This window comes from Myxocyprinus asiaticus, chromosome 46 (genome assembly GCF_019703515.2).
Source record: "Myxocyprinus asiaticus isolate MX2 ecotype Aquarium Trade chromosome 46, UBuf_Myxa_2, whole genome shotgun sequence".
NCBI classification, from domain to species: Eukaryota; Metazoa; Chordata; class Actinopteri; order Cypriniformes; family Catostomidae; genus Myxocyprinus; species Myxocyprinus asiaticus.
Window position 1 is genome coordinate 27,723,840 of NC_059389.1, and position 20,121 is coordinate 27,743,960.

The window sequence follows — 20,121 nt, forward strand, 5'->3', positions numbered from 1 at the left end:
TTCTTGACATTACATTGCACTGCAAATGTAAGTGCTCTGTAACACTTTACATGTTCCATTCATTAACATTAGTTAATGCATTAAGTATTGTAAACTAAAAATGAGCAATATATATTTTTACACCATTTATTAATCTTTGGTTATGTAAGATGATAAAAATTCAATTGTTCATTGTTAGTTTATGTTAGATCATTGTGCATTAACTATTGATTTAAAAAATGTACTACATATAGTAATATGCATTACTATATGTTGAAATTAACATGAATCAATATTAATAACTGGTGTAAAAGTATTGTTCATTGTTAGTTCATGTTAACCAATGTTATTAAATAATGTTAACAAATGGAACCTCATTGTAAAGTGTTACCCAATGCTAGTTTTGAAAGAGACTCTGCTAAATGACGGTAAGAATAACAGCAGCACTTTAAGAACAAAACTACAATACAGTACAGTTGTAGTTAAAACATTTAATGTGATTTTATTACATTTGTCTTGTAATAAACACTATTTACTGCCAAAACACGACACTGTAATCCAAGAAGAAATACACTATTTCATGTTTTCTCATAAAATATTCAGCATTTTCTCATAAAAATCCATTATCATGCATGGTTACTTAAAAGAGTAGCCTACTAAGACTTGTACTGACAGTGGCCCTTAAAGGCCAAATTATTATTATTATTATTATTATTATTATATATATATATATATATATATAGCCAACTTTTTAAAACATTAGTCATATACTGTCTACAAATTGATGAGCCCAATTTTTAATGGAAAGCAGGTCTGTTAAGCTCCAAAGATGGAAAAGGCTTAAAGGTGCACTTGGTAAGATTTTAGCTGGCTCTTAAGGCCTTTTCACACCAAACACAATGCGATTATGAGAGGCGAATCACCGGCAAATTGCGGTTTCCCATAGAAAGCTAAACAAATGTTCACCATTAGCATATTCACGCCTTTACAAAAGGTGATGCTAATAAACAAGCAATTTTACCCCGGTAAATTTTTACCAAGGCTTACAATGTCAAAGCTTTAGGCTAAAACTTTTCCGAAAAGTGTTTTACCCCTGCTATCCCCTTTTAAGGCTTGAAATGTGTGAAATAAAGCCGTCACTTAAAAGATATAACTTTTATTGAAATAATTATTTTTTTTTTTTTTTGGAGAACGCGAACAGCAGTATCATTTTATTAAGTTATATAAACAGAAACCTTTTCGCAAAGTTTTAGCGATTTGAAACCCATTGGTTGTGGATGATCCAGCGCCAAAGGTACAGTTCATATGGGGTTTGTCATACAGTAAAGTCTATAATAAAAACAGATGAATAACTGGGACATTAGGCAGCATTGAGAAGCATTTGCGTCAGATAGGGTCAGCATCCTACGCCGCTGCAGCCCGGAGGTCCGGCGTCTTTCTCCAGCGACTCTGTACCTCAAGCGCCGGTGGTGAGGGAAGCAAATGTCGGGCAACCATTAACTTCTGATATGCTTCATGTCCGTTTCTTTTGCGCGGGCTTCATAGAGCACAAACTGCTCATACCTCTATAAATAACCATCCAATGACAGGCTGTATTACATCTCATTCGAGTGGCACATGGGAGAGGGGGTATGTCTTAAAACTAAGTCGAAATTTCATTGGTTACTCCCACGAGTCAACTGTCCAATGGCATTTTTAAACTCCATTGTCAAACGGAAAAAGACAAGCCAAAGTAAAACAAAAAAAGAAAAGCCATTGGAAAATAGATTAATAAAAGCAACTGGCAAATGAATGAAGAAAAGCAATTGCCAAATGCAATTTTAAAACACATTTTAAATGTTATTAATGTGCTATTTTATTGTTACATTTAATTGCATTTTAAACATGAATTAAATATACACATTTAACTATGTCTATTTATTTGTCCAGTTATAAATTGGTTGATTTATCCATATTTTTATTATTAAATTAATAGAATGATAATTTATTTCTTCATTCTTTCTTAATCAGCACTCCATGGCTTCCTTCTACGCCCATTACTGGGCAGGGACAAGTATGAAGGTATTTTTGGAGCAAAACAACTGAGCGCATGTGACAGTGGAATTTGTAGTTGTAGAGACTAGCCACACATATGTATCAGTAAATTTGAAGTCACAGAGAAAAATGTTTTAAGATTTGCAAACTTGTAGATATTTTTGTTTCTCTCCCACAAACACAACAGTTACACCTTCTCAAATTCTTCATTGCAAGTGCACAAATCCTATTCTGTGAATCACAAATTAAGAAACTCATACGCTCACATTTTTGCTACAGTTGCTGCAGTGAATATGGTGCAAAACACATTCACACACCCGCATCAAAAAACGTGAAGTCACAGACAAATTTTGCTCATCCGCAAATCAGTATGTGAATTCATCCAATGAGAGTTGCGCACTTGTAGAATATTTTTTTCTTGGATATTTTTCAAGCACAAACACATGTACATGACTACAACTGCTTGAATCTGCTGCTATGAGTCTCTAACACTATTTTCGCTTGCAAATGTCAAGTTTTGCGTGCTCTCCTTTTTGCACCACATATCTGTGTAAAATATGGAGCAAAAGTGATTTGTGCATCTGTAGAGGAAGCGGAGGGCAATGTTCAGAGATCAGAGAATTTTGGCCAATCAGAAGAGCTAGTTATACCAATAAAGGTATGTTTTTTCTTTCTTTTTCTGAAATCACTCACCGTTATACATTTGTTTATAGTTTAAATATGCGGTTGGTAATCAGTGTTTCTTAGTTAGGTTAGCCTTTTCTTGTTTCACGAAAGGTAAGCTAACGCTAGACTACCTGCACTGTTAAGTTTGCTATTCAGTCATCTCATATTAAATTATTTATTCCTTATATTCTCTTCTGCTTTACCTTCTAGAAAAATGACAGAACAGGGTGGGTCTTCGCAGGTGAGTATCATATAAGTATGCACCTAATGTAAGATTACCCTTATGAGAATTTACCATGGTCAGAAAACCATGGGTACCATGTTTTTGTATTTTTCTTTTTTTTATTTGGTGGATAGTAATTTTTATAGGAATACCATAGTAAACTAAAGGGATGTCAAAGTTTGCACTACAGTAGGCAATTTGCCCAGTAATTATTACTCCCATAGGGAAGCAGTCCCGAAATCGGAAGCTGCAGTGAGCCACAGAGCGGGTTAATTCATATTTTATAAAGCCTATAGGCAATTTAAAGCATGTTTTTCATCCAACGTCACTGCAAATAGGTGTTCCATATAATATCAAATCAATATTTACATATTCTAAGAATAGTAAAAGTTATCTCACTCCCATGTGCCCTGCAGTGTCCCATTAAATCACACCTGCTGACCTGCAACAGAGATTTAATCACTTGGAAACAGGTGCTTCCAGCCCCCTTAGTTTACTTGGTTAGTTTTGCTCAATTCCTGGATACCTATGGGATCAAGATTATGTTATTTATAGCTTTCAATTTTGTGATTGCTTCCCTATGGCAGTAATAATTACTGGGCAAAAAAAAAAAAAAAAAAAAAAATTATATATATATATATATATATATATATATATATATATATATATATATATATTGCATTTTTAAAAACTTTGGTCATAAATTATAAAAGTGCACTTGTTACCCCTTTGTGAGCAGAAAACACCACCTGAATTGAAGGACATAACTGCCTACATACATGTCACATAACTGATAGTCACTAGTTAAAACCTTTTATTATAATCACTTGTAAAATTTAAATATACACGATGAGCCAAAACATTATGACCACCTGCCTAATATGCTGTTGGTCCTCTGTGTGCCGCCAATACAGCGCTGACCCGTGGACTCTACAAGACCCCTGAAGGTGTCCTGTGGTATCTGGCACCAAGACATTAACAGCAGATCCTTCAAGTTGCGAGGTGGAGCTGCCGTGGATCAGACTTGTTGGTTCAGCATATCCCAAAGATGCTCACTCGGATTGAGGTCTGGGGAAACTGGAGGCCAGGGCAACACCTTGAACTCTTCATCATGTTCCTCAAACCATTCCCGAACAATGTGTGCAGTGTGGCAGGGCGCATTATCCTGCTGAAAAAGGCCACTGCCAGTTCAATCTTTGTTTCTCATGGTCTGAGAGTCCTTCAGGTGCATTTTGGCAAACTCCAGGCGGGCTGTCATGTGCCTTTTACTGAGGAGTGACTTCCATCTGGCCACTCTACCATACAGGCCTGATTGGTGGAGTGCTGCAAAGATGGTTGTTCTTCTGGAAGGTTCTCCTCTCTCCACAGAGAAATGCTGGAGCTCTGTCAGAGTGACCATCGGGTTCTTGGTCACCTCCCTGACTAAGGCCTTTCTCCCCCGATCGCTCAGTTTGGCCAGGCGGCCAGCTCTAGGAAGAGTCCTGGTGGTTCCAAACTTCTTCCATTAACAGATGATGGAGGCCACTGTGCTCATTGGGACCTTCAATGCTGCAGAAATTATTCTGTACCCTTCCCCAGATCTGTGCCTCGATACAATCCTGTCTCAGAGGTCTACAGACAACTCCTTGGACTTCATGGCTTAGTTTGTGCTCCAACATGCACGGTCAACTGTGGGACCTTATATAGACAGGTGTGTGTGCCTTTCCAAATCATGTCCAATCAACTGAATTTACTACAGGTGGACTCCAATCAAGTTGTAGAAACATCTCAAGGATGATCAGTGGAAACAGGATGCACCTGAGCTCAATTTTGAGTGTTATGGTAAAGGCTGTGCATATCTCTGTACATGTGATTTTTTTCATTTGTTATTTTTAATAAATTTACAAAGATTTCAAACAAACTTCTTTCACTCTCAAAGTCATTATGGGGTATTGTTTGTAGAATTTTGAGGAAAATAATTAATTTCATCCATTTTGGAATAAGGCTGTAACATAACAAAATGTGGAAAAAGTGAAGTGCTGTGAATACTTTCCGGATGCACTGTAGGAAAGCGGTGCACACGTACACAGCCGTCCATGTGATGTAAAAGAAAACGGGACTCATCGGACCAGGCGACCTTCTTCTACTGTCCCAAGGTCCAGTTCCAACACAAACGCCCATTGTAGGTGCTTTCTGACCAGTCTGGGCACTCTGACTGGTCTACGGCTACGCAGCCCTATACACAGCAGGGTGCGATGCACTGTGTGTTGTGACACATTCCTCCCGTAACCATTATTATAATTTTCTGTGACTTGTGCCACAGAAGACCTTATATCATTTCAGACCAGATGAGATCCTTTGTTGCCCTCACGTATCAATGAGCCTTGGGCACCCAACATCCTGTCACCAGTTTGTGGTTTGTCCCTCCTCGGACCACTGTCGGCAAGTACTCACCACTGCTGACCAGGAACACCCCACAAGCCTTGCCGTTTCAGAGATGCTCTGACCCAGTTGTCTGGCCATAACAATTTGGTCCTTGTCAAAGTCACTCAGGTCTTTAATCCTGCCCATTGCTCCTGCATTCAACATGTTGACAATGAGAACTGATTGTTCCCTTACCATCTAATCTACCCAGACCATGACATGTGGCCTTGTTAGGAGATGATCAACATTATTCACGTCACCGGTGAGTGGTCATAATGTTTTGGCTCATCAGCAAAGATTCAGCTATCCACAAAACCACAAAATGTTTTCCCAAACAATACCTTTTAATGTTTCCAAGAAATATAATGCAAGTTTAATAATAGCAAGTAAAAATCAGTGTTTGCAAACCAGCACATGCACCAGTTTAACACTTCAAATTCTTGAGATGAGACCGTATTCTTGAAAAGAAATCAAAAATTTTCATTTCATTTATTATAATTGATGCAGATTACATAAAAACGGCACTGCAATAAACATGCTATAAAAACTCCATGACCAAAAACACAGATATCACAGAGATTAAATAGTTTAAAAAAAAAAGTGCTGTAGCTGTCAATATATAGTGTTAATCCTTCTGAAAACAGAAAGTTTAGCAACTGAGCAGAAGAGAAATCCATTTCATAGACGACTGTAGGATGTGTAGCCACCTTCATGTACCCTGCAGAAGTCCTGACCTACCACAGCCCTCTTCTTACATGGCTGACCCAGTCTGGTGGTACCGCTGCACAGAGGACGACCTGAAAATGAGCTAGGAAAATCAAAGAGGAGAAGGGAAAGGGAAATACAAATAACATATTAGTGATGTATGGAGTGATTTAAACCCATTTGAAAAATGTCATTTTTGCAATTCTGTTTGCTGAAACGGAAATTGTACACCTCAACTTCAAGAAAGCATATACCTGTTGCTGGCGAGAGAATGGTTGGGACTTGAGCTTTGCGAGTGGTTAATTATCTCTAACACACCTCCCAGGTTCCTCTGAGGAACATTCTCCAACACTGCCTGCCAATCACAGAAGGATTTGTATCCATCAGTCAAGATATACTTTAAAACTGAAATTAATACATCCTTGTGGCCTGCATTCACAATAAATTTGTTTAATTTTGAAATGGCTAGAAGTAATTAAATGTAAAGTTTTTCTACTCCTCCAATGCTGTGGCGATTCTTGAGTATGGGGGTTGAATGGTTCGGCGTGCCAAAAGTGTGACGAGTAAACTTCTGTGGGCCGTGAGGCTGGGACGGGGACGCAGCCAGTATGCATGGATCACCTACAAGAAAAGAAAAAAAAAAAAACTAATCAGACTTAAGACTTTGTGAATACATGAAATGTAAATAAAGAAAAGCATCATACCCAACATGAAGCTCTCCACCTCCAAATCACAGTCTGGGTCATTTCTATGGCAACAGATATATAGTGATTGTCACAGTATGTAAACAAACTGCATGTTTGTCATTTAATTGTTTGAACCCTTAGAGTCCACACTTTGGTGGATGAACATTCTTTTGGTTAGAAGTTATATAGTATATTTAATTAGGGTAACATTAACTATGGTTATGTTTATTTTCCGTGAGGTACAGTATTTGTAGTAAAACCATAGTAACCACAGAATTAACCATGTTCCTACAATCATCGTAACTACATTATAGAAAAACCATGGTACATTTTCAAACACTAAAAAACTAGAAAACATATTTTATATGTTTAACTGAATTGAAATCTAGTGATAAACAGCAGAAAATACCTGAATATTTCACTTCAAAAACAGGGGACGTGCCTTTGAGGCTGCATGGCTCGAAAATGAATCAGTGAATCATTTATGTGAACTAGTTCATTTACATGAACCGTTCCAAAAGAACAAACTCATTAAAATAAATTGCAGTTTCAAATGTTAAATATGGGGGAATTGTTTATTTAAAAGGTGTAATATGTAATAATTGTATGCTTTAGTACAGTAAATATAACATAACATGTTATCAGAGATTTAGGAAACATGCTAAGTTGAAATACTGGCTTCTCCGAAAACAATGCCACATCCAGTTTATTCTACTTTTGAAATGTCCATTCCGGGCTGGAATTTCTGTTTGTGTTTTGGCCTGTGATCCCACCCACTGTCCATTTCCCAGTAGTATTTCGACACCCCGGATAGCCAGATTTGAAACAAGCAAGCGAGCAAACACAGCTCCCTGCAGCCATGGAAAACCAGCAATACATCTAGTTAACATTGACTAAGTTTTTAAAAAAAATCCACATGAGCTTGTTTATAATTTGCAAACACTAAAAACATTGCAAACGTATACATTAGCTGATCAACTTACAGTGTAAGGCTCATTGCTTGCCATTGTCAGATTGCTCATTCCTGCTGCGTGTCCTCAACCTGGCAACCCAAGGTGGGGAAGGGGAGACAACTCCAATATACTGTCCAATTTCAAACGCTTGATGTCAATGTTAAATATTGCTCCTTTAAACCAGTTCATTTACATGAACTGTCCGAAAGAACCAGTTCCCTTAAAGGTGCAAAAGTTTAACTCCTAAAGACATGAATTGTAATTTTGTAATATATGTAGGAAATCATGAGCACTCTAAAATGTACAAATTCCATGTAGCCAATTCTATCCATATGATGTCATATTGCATGTGTAATTATGAAATGACTTGTCATGTCAGGTACATATTTTAACACTAAATTCACACTATTGTAACCTAAAATTCAAAATACAACCCCCACATCTCAACATATAAGTGCGTATACTACATGAAGTTCAGTGTAGCTGACTGAATGTGACAGTCTGATTTATCTGTGCTCATGGGGAAATGAACGGTCAGTGACAGGAAAAATACTCGCTTACATATTCACATGTTGCACAGAGAAATGCTTCTTTCAGCTCATTGTTAAACTCATTTTTATTGGTGCATTTCTACTTGCGCTGACTGACAGGATGACAAAGAGCGTGAGCTCCAAGCGCATGATGTCATTGCCCTGGACATGGTAACCAGATACTTTTCAGCGGATTTGCTGAAAGACTAGAATGAAAGTATTGTCAGATCAACGTGCGACACATCAAAATTGCTTCTCTTCTCTGCAAACAACACCAAAGACAATATCGAGAAGGAAAAATGTGTATATTAAATGATACAAATCAGTGAGCCTACCAACTGAAACCGGGACATAATTACATTTAGAGAATTGTCGGAACACCGGGACACACCTCTACTGTTCACCCTACTTAAACACAACAAGAAAACAATCTCTCATAACATTTAATGTCATGACCTTATGAATTTAAGACTTGTTTCTCCGATTTAAGACCTTTTTAATGCCTTAATTTGCAGAAGGGCAAATAAAGACTTAAGACCTTTAAGACCCGCGGAAACCCTGCACAAAAGACAAAAGTTACTGAGTGCACCTTTAAATGATTCGGTTTTGTCAGCGCTACATAAGGGAAAGAGGACTGTTTAAGTGATTTCTCCTTGGCTCCATTGCTGTGGTCACAATATAATGGTCACAAATGTTGCATTTTTGTAATGCTACAGAGCTACTTGCTGGAAAAAGTAACTTTTTTTACTGGAAAAGCAACACTATTGTGCAAATAGCTTAGCTACTGTTACGCTATCAAAAAATTTACTATTTTTTGCTGTGCTTTTTTTTTTTTGTGCTGGTTGATAAAAATTGGCCTGATATTGACACTTATTGTGGATGCATCCAAAAGCAAAATGTTTTGGCTACTGATGCCAGTATAGATGTAGAAAATGTAGAATATAGAATATGTATCCTTTGTGAACAACCCCAGTCATCGGCAGTTATATTTCTTGACAACGCTTTTAAAATAGTTTTAGGATTCAAACAACTTTTCCTGACTGATGCAGGTGATGAAAGACTCACTGTACAGGAGTGGAGGATGATGCTGGGCAGCACACAGTTGATTTTCTCTCTCTTTCAGGTGTCTTCTCTTTAGGAGGGCCTATAGGGAGAGAGGGAGGGCTGCAGGTCAGACCCTTAATTTTGGATAACACCCTCATCACCTGCAGCAAAAACCAGCGACCTGAAACACAAGTAGATGGAAGACAGGAGAACAGTCACATTCTCACACACACACAAAGCATTCACACATAAAAAAAAAAAAAAGACCATTATAAATGATTCTATAGGAGGTTCTCAACCTATGGGCCACGACCCCTATGAACAGCATACTTCAGGTCTTTAGTGAGCCAGGACCACATTCCACCACCATTCCTCCACCACCTCATCCATTTTTGGAGTTATACCCCCACCACTTGAGTATTTCTTAATCTTTCTCTAATGAATAACATAATTTTTTCCAATTGCATTTTTACAAGTGTATATGGTCATTAGTGGCCCCGAGATATGTAATAGTGTTGCATTTGAAATAATTATAAAAATATATCTATACAAGTTTTTTACCAAGAGATTTTATTATACAAAATGTGTACTTCATTCATACAAATAACTACTGTATCATGTCGATTTACTGCACAACAATGGTGAATTATCACATACGTAAAATGTTGTTTTTAAGTGACTGACTTGATTTACATTTGACAAGCAACGTGGAAGTCAACAAGTTTTTTGGGTATCCTTCTGAAATTCTGAAAGTTGTAGGTCTATTTAGGACTCAATAAGTGCTTTAGAATATAGAGAAGTGTAGATCAGTATGTGCTTGACAGCCATTTCAGCATGAAAGTAATGATACCTTTTCCATCATTTGTTGCATCATCTCTTTGATGTCTGTATCCATTCTATTTTATAATAGTCTTGAAAATGCTCTGAAATTTTTACACTATCTGGACATTTTACAGATCCATTTGTGATGGATAAACATACTGGGTCACTAAAGACCTGAGGTATGTAAGAATTCTGGCAAAACATCCATGCATTTAAGGGTAAAATACTAAAAAGGTTGAGAACCTGTGTTAACACATGTAGAGATGCACTACTGTTCTCAGCACATATACACTACCTAGTGAAAGTGTGAACAACAGTAGAGTGAGTGAGACCAGGTCAAGTGCCGACTGCTGGTTGATCTCTGCGATTGCATTGATTGGCACAGTGAGGAGCAGAGAGACGCGGGAGAATGTGGTGCATTGCAGGAACGACAGTAGCACCGCGGACAACACGAAGTAACCAGTATGCATCACACACGTCCACAGAGCACGCAAGCTCAGGCCTAGAGAGAATTAGACAATATTAACCACAAATTCTCACTTCTGAAAACTGCCAAAAAGTCCCAAATAAAATCCCCCGATTCCAAACCCTTTAAACAATAGAATTCTCTTGCAGAAAGTATTTCTTTGCAAAACACTTGCAGTTAAATTTGTGGTAAATTTGCTTCAGCGGTGAAGCTGCAGCAAACCCTTGGCAATAACAGACAAGTCTGCCAGTACTGGGAAACAGTTCTTTGCTGAACTTGAAGGATAGTTTTTCTGCTGAACAGTAGTTTAGATTTTTACATGCCCTGCCAAAGAATACTTAGTATTAAACTTTTGTTTCCTTTACAAAAAATTACTAGATTTTTAAGTTGCAATAAAAGCTCGAAATTATACAGCTATAATTAAATATAACTAACACTATTGCTGGAAAAATATGGTATACAATGCAAAACATAACGGATTGGTTTTTAATTTTCAGCCCGTTCTTACTGGTGTATCACAAGTCATTCGCAATAGAGCATAACAGTCAGGTTCTGTAAGAAAAAAAAAAATTCCATATATTTTTTTAGAAGGGGAATTGATTATTTAAGACCAAATCTTTGTTTGGCAAGTCAAAATGAGATAAAACAAAAATTGTTGAAATAAGTCAAAATTATGAGATAAAATGTAATTATAATGAGATGTCATTTGATATACTAAGTCATAATTATACGGTAAGTCAAAACTGAGATAAAATGGCATGAGATACAAAATAACTTCATAATTATGAATTAGTATCTCAAAATTATGATTTAGAATCTGAATTTCAATTTGTTTTTCTTTGTGGCAGAAATGGGCTTCAATAATTCCTGGAGAAGAACTACACTACCCATGTTCCTTATGGGAAACGATCAACCATAATTCTCATAATTTTTATTTAGGATCTCATTATTACGATTAAAAAAAATGCACAGTCACTCATACCTTCACACAGTGAAATTCCATGGGCGAAGATGGCATGGGCGAATGTTGAGCATATGTGAAACCAGCAAAAATATCATTGTCAAGCAGTCTTTAATGCTGCACTTTATACTCAGTATAAACTCACCACTCATTAAATCAATAGTTTTTTTGTTTTGTTTTTTCCCATGGTTTTAAATATGGTTAAGTCATTTGCATATAATTGCATTATAATCTTAATTTGCAGAGACAACTATAAGTAAATAGGTTACTTTTCTTGAAAACTAAACACTGTGTCTCTGTGGCACTTTTAAAACTCCTGTGTCTGAGTGACCCACTTAGACCCAACATCGTTGCTCAACCAATGGTGTGAGTTGGAGGCGGGACTATCAGACTGTTTGAACAACAGCAGATGAGGGGCATATTCAGAAATCTGTTTTGAAAACATTTATTTTTGCAATTGCAGTCGGTGGCGCAGAAATGACATACTTCAACTTTAAGTATACAGTCTTGTTTCTTTGTCTGATTTTTTATTTATTTTTTTTTTTGCTTCAAATCAAAATTTGTAGTGTTGGTTGGTTTGGTTCATGGCTTACAACTCTGTAATGAATGATTTTATGAAATCCCTATGGAAAAAATATGAATGCGAAAAATACTTCCGAAACCAAAATGAAAAAGTGGGCGGGCACTGTTTCACTCCATTTCCAAAATCTTACCTAAAGCCAGCTACATACAGTAACATAACTTTGATGAATGTTCAAATCAGCAGAATTTGTAACAAAAATGTTCATGAAAAGTCAGTGTTTATGACTGCTAGACATAACATCTTCACAAGATCAATGGAAACAAGATGTAGTGACTCACACTGGCTCCTGGCCAGCGGGCCGTCTTTATTGTTGAGCCCTGTAATATTTTCTTATATTGTACACATCCCAAGTACCTGCCCATCCGAGATAGCCTTGGATGACTTGCAGTCTGTCCTCCAGTCGATTCTGCATGTTGTCCAAATACATCAGCATGTACCCCAGTGTCCCATTCATACGCTCCAGTTTACTCATGAGCTCAGAGTAAAACTGAGCCGTAGTGTTCTGCTGCTGCAGGAAACCGTTCACATTTCGCTCTGAAACAAATAGGATCATGTAAACTTAGAAGAAAAACAGTTGATGAGTAACTAGATGTTCAGGAGGTTTTTTGGCCACCAGGTGAAAAATCAAAAGTCTGATGGCTTAGAAAAATGATGGCACACCTCACCTCAACAAGCCACATGACATGAAGTACAGTGGAAAGAAAAAGGATGTGAACCCTATGTGAATTACCTGCATTTATGTATAAATTTGTCTAAAAACTGGTTTGATCATCTTAGTTCCCATAATGAACAAACACAATCCGTTTAACGAATAACACACAAATTATTGTATTGTTCTTGTACATATTGAATACATTCAAACAGTCACAGTATAGGTTGGAAAAATTATGTGAACCCCTGGGCTAATGATGTCAACAAAAGCAAATTAGAGTCAGCAGTTGGCAGCCCTGGCATCCAATTAATGAAACGAGATTGGAGGTGTGGGTTAGAGCTACTTTGACTTATAGAAAGCACTCAAACATTTTGAGTTTAGTACTGTGGTTACTCTCCCTAAAAGTGGCCATCCAGCCAAGATGGCTCAAAGGGCACACCACAGAATGCTCAATGAGGTAAAAAAAAGAACCCTAGAGTGACAGTTAAAGACTCGAAGGAATCATTGGAACTGATTAACATCCGTTCATGAGTCTAGCAAATGGAAAACATTAAATAGCCATGGTGACCATGGCAGGACACCACAAAGGAAGCTGCTGCTTTCCAACAAAAAGATTGCTGTGCACCTGAAGTTGGCCAAAGACCACCTTGACACTCCACAACGCTACTGAGAAAATGTTTTGTGGACTGATGAAAATAAGGTTGAACTGTTTGGGAAGAACACGCAGCACTACGTATGGCGTAAAAAGGGCACCGCATACAAACATGAAAACATCATCCCAACGGTGAAGTACGATGGAGCATCATGATTTGGGGCTGCTCTGGGGCCTGGACCGCTTGCCATCATCGAAGGAAAAATGTATTCCCAAATTTATCAAGATATCCTACAGGATAATGTCAGGGTGGCTGTGCGCCAGCTGAAGCTCAGTAGAAGTTGAGTGATGCAGCAGGACAATGACCTTAAAGTAAATACACTACAGAATAGCTTTAAAAAAAGAAAATCCACCTTTTGGAGTGGCCTAGTCAGAGTCCAGACCTTAACTCAATAGAGATGCTGTGGAATGACCTCAAGAGAGTCGTTCACACCAGACATCCTAAGAATATGGCTGAGCTGAAGCAGTTCTGTAAGGAAGAATGGTCCAAAATTCCTTCTGAATGTTGTGCAGGTCTAATCCGCAGCTACCGGAAACGCTTGGTTGAGGTTATTGCTGCCAAAGGAGGATCGACCAGTTATTAAATCCAAGGGTTCATTTACTTTTTCCACAGCAATGTAAGTGTTTAATGGGATGTGTTCAATAAAGACATGAAATATTATAATTGTTTGTGTGTTGTTAGCTTAAGCACATTGTGTTTGTCTATACTTGTGACTTTGATGAATATGAGATCACATTTTATGACCAATTAATAAAAAAACCAGCTAATCCCAAAGGGTTCACATACTTTTTCTTGCCACTATATTATTCATATGCATTAGCAAGCAGAAATAAGAGAACGAAAGTGGGCACATTTATTATGGAGAAGTAACCACCCATTTTTTCGTATATGTCCTGAGCACTTCCTCGGACCACAGCAAGGTCATCGAGAATAGCCTGATGTCCGTCCTGAACTTCTGCAGCCTGATCCTTCAGCTGGCCACTAACATTCTCTGTAGATGTAAAACGGACATGACATTTATCCAAAAGGATAAATACAAATTCATAACAGCAGGAGCTTAAATATCACTTCAATATAAAAGTTCAATAAATAACATTTCTAACCCAGTAACTTCATGAATACATTTCAAGCCCCTCTAAAATCAATAAAGTTTAATCTAAAAGAGCAAAAAGACAATCAATAGATCATTCCTTCGGGATTCCCACATTATTTGATCAATGAATTTCCCTTTTATTTCCAGGTTTCACATGCTTGTGGAACCCGTTCCTTGTTAAAGCAACAGTGACTAACCCATTCTCTGTGTGATGCCCTGAATTAGCTGTGCCACCAGCTGCTGCCCAGTGCTTATGAGAGCTTTCTCTTGCGCAAGTCTCTGCAAATTCTCACTGATCGAAGTGTCCAGCTGCTCTTGTCCTTCCTTCAGCACCCCCTGCTGGATCTGCAGAGCACTGTGACCCTCCAGCAGCTTGTCTAGTGAGGCAGCAGTAATCTCCCTCAGTTCTTTCTGACCTTCCTGCAGATCAGCAAACATACAAAGAACCACAGAACATTAAAGCTGTAGTGTGTCATTTTTGGATGTTAAAATTTTCACTCCCATCATATCTGAATAAGCACAGTCAACTAAAAGTAAGCCATTTGTAGGATTATTTCCCTCAAACATGTAAACACTGGCGCTTTCAAAACATTGCTTTGTTTCAGCATCCCGACCACGCCAGCTCAACCAATGATGGGAATTTGGAACGGGATTATCTGTACATTCAATCAATAGAAGAATAGAAGCACATTAAACCATTTGAAATTACTTTTTGAAATACATTTTTGGAATTCTTCACAGTGCATCCATCTCGGCAAAAAAATAAACCTAGGCGTCAGGACAAAAGTCAGGCACAGGTGTTGAATAACACACCTTTAGATCTTTCATGGCATCCAGTTGACTAGTTGCAGTGGAGATCAGGCTGTTTACGGTTAATTCTGCGCGTCTGCGGAAGTGCTGCTGGCGTGTAGCGTAACACACAGAGCGTGCTCTATTACTGACAATATGATATGCATTCCATGTGTCGGAGTCCATGTCTACTGTGCACTCTTTAATAGTCTGCAGGGAGAGAATGTCTATTAGTAACTTTATTCGTTTAATCAGGCAATACAATTCTAGATCTAGGTGCTACATAACTACAACTACTCGTTTTCACAGGATCTAAAAAAATATGAAAGTTTTGGCCATTGCTCATACCATTTCTTCAGTACAAGGGTAAGTTCTGCGACCCTCCACATCTGATTGGCAGTTAAACAAAGCCACACCCAGTTTGGCCAGCTGCTCCTCTGATAGGCCACTGCAAGTTGCTTTCAGCTGAGCAACAACCTATTAAAAAGCTAGTTACAGTATGTTGCGTACAGGGTCTGAAATTATATCTGCAAGCACCAAATAGGAGTAAAAATTGGTGAGTAAATAAGGAATAACTGACGAAGGACTGCTGAATTATTAAATAATGCGCACCCGAGGTGGTAATGTGGTTACGATGTGCAGCGGAGTGTGCAATATTTCTCAATAATTCAGCAGGAGACAATTATTCCACTTATACCAGGGTTACCACACCTTAAGACATCGTTCAGGGTTTTATCTTTTATCTCTATCTTCCACCACGGATTCAGCATCTTGCTCTGATACAGCTCAAGCCTTCGCTGCTAGTTCAAAAACATCACTTTAGATCTAGCAACGGAGGATTCAGGTGTGTGCTGCTTTACTGGAGCACTTACTGGAGTAATGAGTTAGTTTGTGAGTTTGTGTGCAAGTTTGTTTTTGAGGGATCGAAAGAGAGAAGCTCAGAAACTGAGATCGCTACTGGGATTACCTTTATTTGTTGCAGCTCTCATCAGAAGTAACATCGCTTCAAAATTGGCAAGATGCAAGTTTAAGCACGTCTCAGCAGCAGCGAGTGTCGCCATATTTCCATTGTAAACCTTAACAACTGTTTTTAACCCTACTGAGATGCCGGTGACTGCCATGACGGCTCTGATTCTCACTCTCGAGTAAGTGTGTGCGTAATGCATATATGTATGTGTGTCCACATGTGTGCAAGAGAGCTTAAGAGAGGGGGAGGGGGAGCACGAGGGTGTTTCCCACAGATATTTCAGATAATATAGAAACTGCTGTATTGATCAAGTGTATCTTGCTTTGATACAGCTCAAGCCTTCATTGCTAGTTCGAAAACGTCACTTTAGAACTAGCAACGGAGGATGCGCTGCTTTTCGGCGTGTGTGTGTGAGCGAGCGAGCGGGGTAGCGCAGTGCTTTCCATTATAGCTATGTGAAGCTGATTAGGGCAAAATACATTGAAACATAAGAAGTTTCGCATATTAAAAGTTATTTCGGATAATAGAAACTGTTGTATTGATCAAGTCGTGGGGGTGCGGTGTGTGTGTGTGTGTGTGTGTTCGGGGGAGACGAGTGCGCTTTTCAACCGAAAATTAAATAAATGTAGGATATTATAGACATTGTTTGACGTTCTTAACAGATTTACTTTAACCAATGTCTTTGTTTATATGGTTATTTTGCTGTGGTAGCATGTACGGTGTGTGTGGGTGAGACGAGAGCAAAAGAGAGAGAGAGAAAGAGAGGGAGCCCAAGGATGCTTTTCAATCGAAACTGAAATAAATTTAGGATATTATCAGAGGTACTTAACCAATGTCTTTGTTTAATTGGTTATTTTGTTGTGGTTGCCTGTAGGGCTCTTTGAAATAACCGAAATAATTTGGCAAAGTGATATGGAACCGTTATACAGTCAAGATCTGGAACTACTTCATAACCGTGCGTTTACTTGAATAATTGCACACCTTAGAACGTCCATCACCCAATCAGAATAAAGCATTCAACAGACCCGTGGTATAAAACTGAGTTAATTGTCAGTTCGGCGGTAACTATTGCTACATAACACATAGGCCCGTCACGATAATTACATTATCAACTTATCGTACGATATATGGACATTACCTCGATAATTTTTGCTGACCTCGATATTACCCATTGTGTTCACATGCGTGTTTGTTTACATAAAAATTAATGAAGAATAAATGGACTTTGTTTCGGTGTGGGAACATTTTGGCTTTAAGCTGAATGAGAGAGGAGAGCCCATTAACGTGAACGAGCCAGTATGTCAAATTTGTTTAAAAACAGTGGTAAAGAAAAGTGCCAATACAAGTAACCTAAAAGCTCACCTGAAACAACCATCCCATCCAGTTTCCGAGCTGAGAACAAACTGCAGTTGGAGATGGAGAGGGGCCCATTTTCTTTTTTTTACATTCCAATTCCAATGTCTGAATATTCTTAAGAATTAAAAGTTAATTGCTCTTTGAAAGGGTGTACTTACATTATTATGCTATTATATTATCATTATATCAACGACATAAAATGGTCTTAAAATGATGATAATATTGTTTAATCGCAATTATTTCTGGGACAATATAGCATTCAACAAAAGTAGTTATCGTGACAGGCCTAAGAACACATGGCTAAAATCAAATTGTAGTCTGACCCTTGCGGCTGCAAGTGATGAACAATTCAAACCAAATCATCTAATTTTATCAACTTTTACCTCTGCATGAAATGTATCATAATTTTTGCAGTTTGCTGTTACTCTTACCCGAAAATGGCAGCTGTCCAGAGGACTGAGTTCCACCTGCTTCGCCTCAGCCAGAAACTTTTCATCAGCAACACTCATTTCAAAGGGTGGGGCGTCTCCTCGTATCAGAACAGGTATGATGGGTTCTTGTGGAGGGGAAGGAGCTGGTGCGGGGTTCTTCAGCCAGTCAAAGAAAGTATCCACCGGACAGTACTGTATACTCAACACCCACAACAGCAGCAACCACAGACCCATACTCAACAATGACCCTCAGAACAGAGGAAAAAGATAAGATATATTCATCTAGCTTCATTAAGCCCAAAAAGAGGTAATACAGTTTTGTTACTGCAATATCACAAGGTATCACACAACCCAACTTACTATAGTGACCATTCATTATTACAAAAAACATAGATAAAGAGTCTTGCTCTGTAACAATCCCATATTATGGTTTTATAATGGTTACAAATAAAGGAATCGTTCACTCCAAAATGTAAATTCTCTCATCATTTACCCATCCCAGATGTGTTTTTAGACAAAGTTTTTAGAAACACAATACAAGTAAATGGTGGCCAGAAATTTGAATATCCAAAAATCACAAAGGCAGCATAAAAGTAATCCATAAGACTCCAGTGGTTTAATCCATGACTTCTGAAGAAATATGAGAGGTGTGGTTGAGAACAGACCAAAATATAACTCCTTTTTAACAATAGACCTTGACATCAGCAGTCTGTAGGCATGATCATTATTTCAACCTGGATTACACTTCAGTGTAAGAGGCTGAAATCATGATCATGCATAAAGACTGCTGATGCCAAGATATCTAAAAAAAATAGAGTTAAACTTTGGTCTGTTCTTACCCAAAACTGATTGGACAGCTTCAGAAGACATGGATTAAACCACTGGAGTCATATGGATTACTTTTATGCTGCCTTTATGTGCTTTTTGGATATTCAAAGTTCTGGCCACCATTCACTTGCATTGTGTTGACCTACTGAGCTGAAATATTCTTATTAAAATCTTTATTTGTGTTCAGCAGAAGTCAAACACATCTGGGATGGCATGAGTGTAAAATATGAAAATTGTAATTTTTGGGTGAACTATCCCTTTAATTAAAACTTTGTGGCAGGAAAAAAAAAAAAAAAAAAAGGTTTTAAAGGGATAGTTCACCCAAAAATTACAATTTTAATATTTTACACTCATGCCATCCCAGATGTGTTTGACTTCTGCTGAACACAAATAAAGATTTTAATAAGAATATTTCAGCTCAGTAGGTCAACACAATGCAAGTGAATGGTGGCCAGAACTTTGAATATCCAAAAAGCACATAAAGGCAGCATAAAAGTAATCCATATGACTCCAGTGGTTTAATCCATGTCTTCTGAAGCTGTCCAATCAGTTTTGGGTAAGAACAGACCAAAGTTTAACTCCTCTCTCTCTCTCTCTCTCTCTCTCTCTCTCTCTTTTTTTTTTTTTTTTTTTTTTCTCTGCCACAAAGCATTTCTGGAAAATCTTCAGGAAGAGAAAGGGTTCTCGAACAAAAAATGTGCCAAACAGTGACTTCGTGAAAACAATCTGGTGAAGCACCAGTAGGCTATATGGATTCGGTTATCATTGATGCACATCAAAGTACCATGGTAATGCAATCTGATACAATCACTGTGCCATGGTTCTTTTTATAAGGGTTACTTAACGCAATAATAGTTCAAAAATATCTATTCATATGCAAAAACAACAAATTATTACTTTAATTATATATTATATATATTACTTATGTCGTGTTTTATTACCCTTGGCAAATCTGAACATGCTTAACATGTGTGCCCGTCATAACAGACAGCAAGAACACCGTGGTTTGTTACAAGGACAGAAACATGTCCGAGCTTGGATCCTTTCACAGCTGATTGGAATCACACTCAGTGAATACAAACTGTCAAATGCACCCATTGCACAGCGAACAGACCATATCACTAATGCATCATGCAAAACTGTTTTTAAAAACTTTAATATCAATTTTATTTGGATTTTTGACATAAAAAAAAATTGATTACAGAATTCAAAATATTTTATAATTCTGAAGTAAATCCGAAACAGCACGTTTTCTGCACTTACCTTAATATGCACCTTGTAAACTGCTATTTACAAA

The 20,121-nt window shown here is 37.8% G+C and overlaps 1 protein-coding gene across 1 annotated transcript; it reads right to left on the reverse strand.

Annotated features, from left to right (window-relative positions):
• Window positions 1-3,819: 3,819 nt before the first annotated feature.
• On the reverse strand, window positions 3,820-18,313 carry LOC127436294 (protein brambleberry-like). Its single transcript, XM_051690367.1, has 12 exons — window positions 17,997-18,313; window positions 15,591-15,719; window positions 15,267-15,452; window positions 14,651-14,873; window positions 14,235-14,351; window positions 12,410-12,589; window positions 10,341-10,547; window positions 9,245-9,404; window positions 6,715-6,758; window positions 6,507-6,631; window positions 6,265-6,365; window positions 3,820-6,113 (listed from the first exon to the last, which is right to left on the reverse strand). Exons 1-12 carry the CDS (start codon window positions 18,228-18,230, stop codon window positions 5,984-5,986), a joined length of 1,836 nt encoding a protein of 611 aa, XP_051546327.1. The 5' UTR covers window positions 18,231-18,313; the 3' UTR covers window positions 3,820-5,983.
• Window positions 18,314-20,121: the final 1,808 nt, after the last annotated feature.